Here is a 2,100-nt window from a genome sequence, read left to right as displayed (position 1 = left end):
ATTCAGGGTCAGATGAGAAGATGGATCACACAGAGGGTCGTCATGGTAACCAAGCAGGCCAATCAGCAACATCTGAGAGGTTTTCTTGTCTAATCTGTGGAGAAATGTTTTCAAAGAAATCACTGCAGTTCTGTCATGTGAAGGTCCACAGAGTCCGGAACGAGGACTCTGACAAACTGATGTTTTGTTGTCCCACCTGTGGGAAAAAGTTCTGTAAATATAGTGTCTTAGTCATCCACATGAGGACTCACACAGGTGAAAAACCATTTTCTTGTAAAATTTGTGGGAAACACTTTTTAAAACAGTCATCTGTAAATCGTCACACAAGGATCCACACAGGAGAGAAACCATTTTCTTGTAAAACTTGTGGAAAATGTTTTAAACATCAATTCGATGTGAAAAGTCACATGCGGATTCACACAGGAGAGAAACCATTTTCTTGTAAAAGTTGCGGAAAATGTTTTAAACATCAGTCCGATGTGAAAAGTCACATGCGGATCCACACAGAAGAGAAACCATTTTCTTGTAAAACTTGTGGAAAATGCTTTCATCGTCAAGCAGATGTGAAATATCACATGCGTAGCCACACAGGAGAGAAACCTTTTTCTTGTAAAACTTGTGGAAAATATTTCAAATATCAGTCATCTCTAAGTGTTCACTTGCGAATCCACACAGGAGAGAAACGTTTTTCTTGTCAAACATGTGGAAAACGCTTTCATCGTCAAGCAGATGTGAACTATCACATGCGTAGCCACAATGGAGAGAAACCTTTTTCCTGTAAAACTTGTGGAAAACATTTTAAATATCATTCATCTCTAAGTCTTCACATGCGAAACCACACAGGAGAAAAACCATTTTCTTGTCAAACGTGTGGCAAAAGTTTTAGCGACAAAAAATATGCTAAGTATCACATGAAGATCCACACAGGAGAGAGGCCGTTTTCTTGTAAATTATGTGGAAAATGTTTTTACCGAAATAATCACCTTACTCGTCACATGAAACTTCACGCGGACTGAGCTGATGTTCTTCTGTCACAGGTGGAGAAAAGTTTCCCCAAACGATCTAGAAGGGGTTTTACAGCCAGGAGAAGAATGAAACGTTTAGAATGTGGAGAAAAGTTACATTTTTAGATATAATTTCTAACATACTGGCAGGCCTAATAAAGGTGGTGTCACTCTTTTATGTTAAATCAAATTGTAACACTTCAGTGGTTTGTCTGTCTAAATGCAATCAAATGTAATTATTGACCTTGAATGTGGCAAAAGCAAAGTGTCTGCCTATAACTGTTGTTGGGTGCTTTAGACCTCCTGCCACCAAAGAGGCATGGTCMTCTTTAAATCTCTTTTGTCTAACAAATTATAATGAGCCCTTATTCGCAGGAGACTTCATTTGGGACTGGCTAAATGCAGTTTTGGATGAATTTAAGTCTTTCTGTGACTCTAGTAATCTTAGCCAGCTGCTCAATTTACCCACAAGGCCAAATCTAGAATAATATAAATCCACCTGGATTAATTTGATTCTAACAAATTCTCCTCATAAATACTCATCCTTGGGAAATGCAAAGATTGGAGTGATGGTTGTGTTGTTGCTACATCCAGGAACAGTAAATTTATGTAATGCAAACCACGCATTATTAGTAAAAGGAATTTTAAAATATTTCAGGAGCAAGCTTTTCACCAGGATTTGTGTTTTTAATAATTGTGTGCATGGCATTTTAATTGTGTAACTATGTGTAAATGTATATTTTTTGCTGCCTTTTGGCCAGGACTCTTAATAAGATACAAAAAGATAAAAACATTTTCCTTTTTATGAACAATGGGCCTCATGCAAGAACCGTTGCTACGAACAGATTTGTTCTTAAGTTGTGCGTACGAATGTTTTAGGAGAACTTGTGGCATTCACCAATTTTCTCATATTATAAGATTTTTTTCAGATTAGAACAAATATCACGAGTGGTCCAGACCTGTGGTATATTTTACCAGCAGTCAGTCTGCTGTTATCCAGAAGGATTTTTCTCATAACTTAATATTTCATTAGTTTGAAGATATTTTGAGTTGAAAATAAATTACACTCCATAATTATGTTGACAATAGTTTATTC

The 2,100-nt window shown here is 36.7% G+C and overlaps 2 protein-coding genes across 2 annotated transcripts in view; both read left to right on the top strand.

Moving 5' to 3' along the window:
* Positions 1-1,822, top strand: part of LOC106531509 (gastrula zinc finger protein XlCGF17.1) — a 16,187-nt gene extending 14,365 nt beyond the window's left edge. The window contains exon 2 of the mRNA XM_014027388.1: positions 13-1,822. Coding sequence (XP_013882842.1) covers positions 21-1,016 — 996 coding nt within the window. The 5' untranslated portion in view covers positions 13-20 and the 3' untranslated portion in view covers positions 1,017-1,822. The remainder of the gene's footprint in view (positions 1-12) is intronic.
* Positions 1-2,100, top strand: part of LOC106531507 (zinc finger protein 2) — a 21,203-nt gene that overhangs the window by 4,946 nt on the left and 14,157 nt on the right. The window lies entirely within an intron of this gene.

This window comes from Austrofundulus limnaeus, unplaced genomic scaffold, assembly GCF_001266775.1.
Source record: "Austrofundulus limnaeus strain Quisiro unplaced genomic scaffold, Austrofundulus_limnaeus-1.0 Scaffold645, whole genome shotgun sequence".
Lineage (NCBI taxonomy): Eukaryota > Metazoa > Chordata > Actinopteri > Cyprinodontiformes > Rivulidae > Austrofundulus > Austrofundulus limnaeus.
The sequence above is the reverse complement of the archived record's forward strand: the minus strand, read 5'-3'. Positions and strand labels throughout refer to the sequence as shown.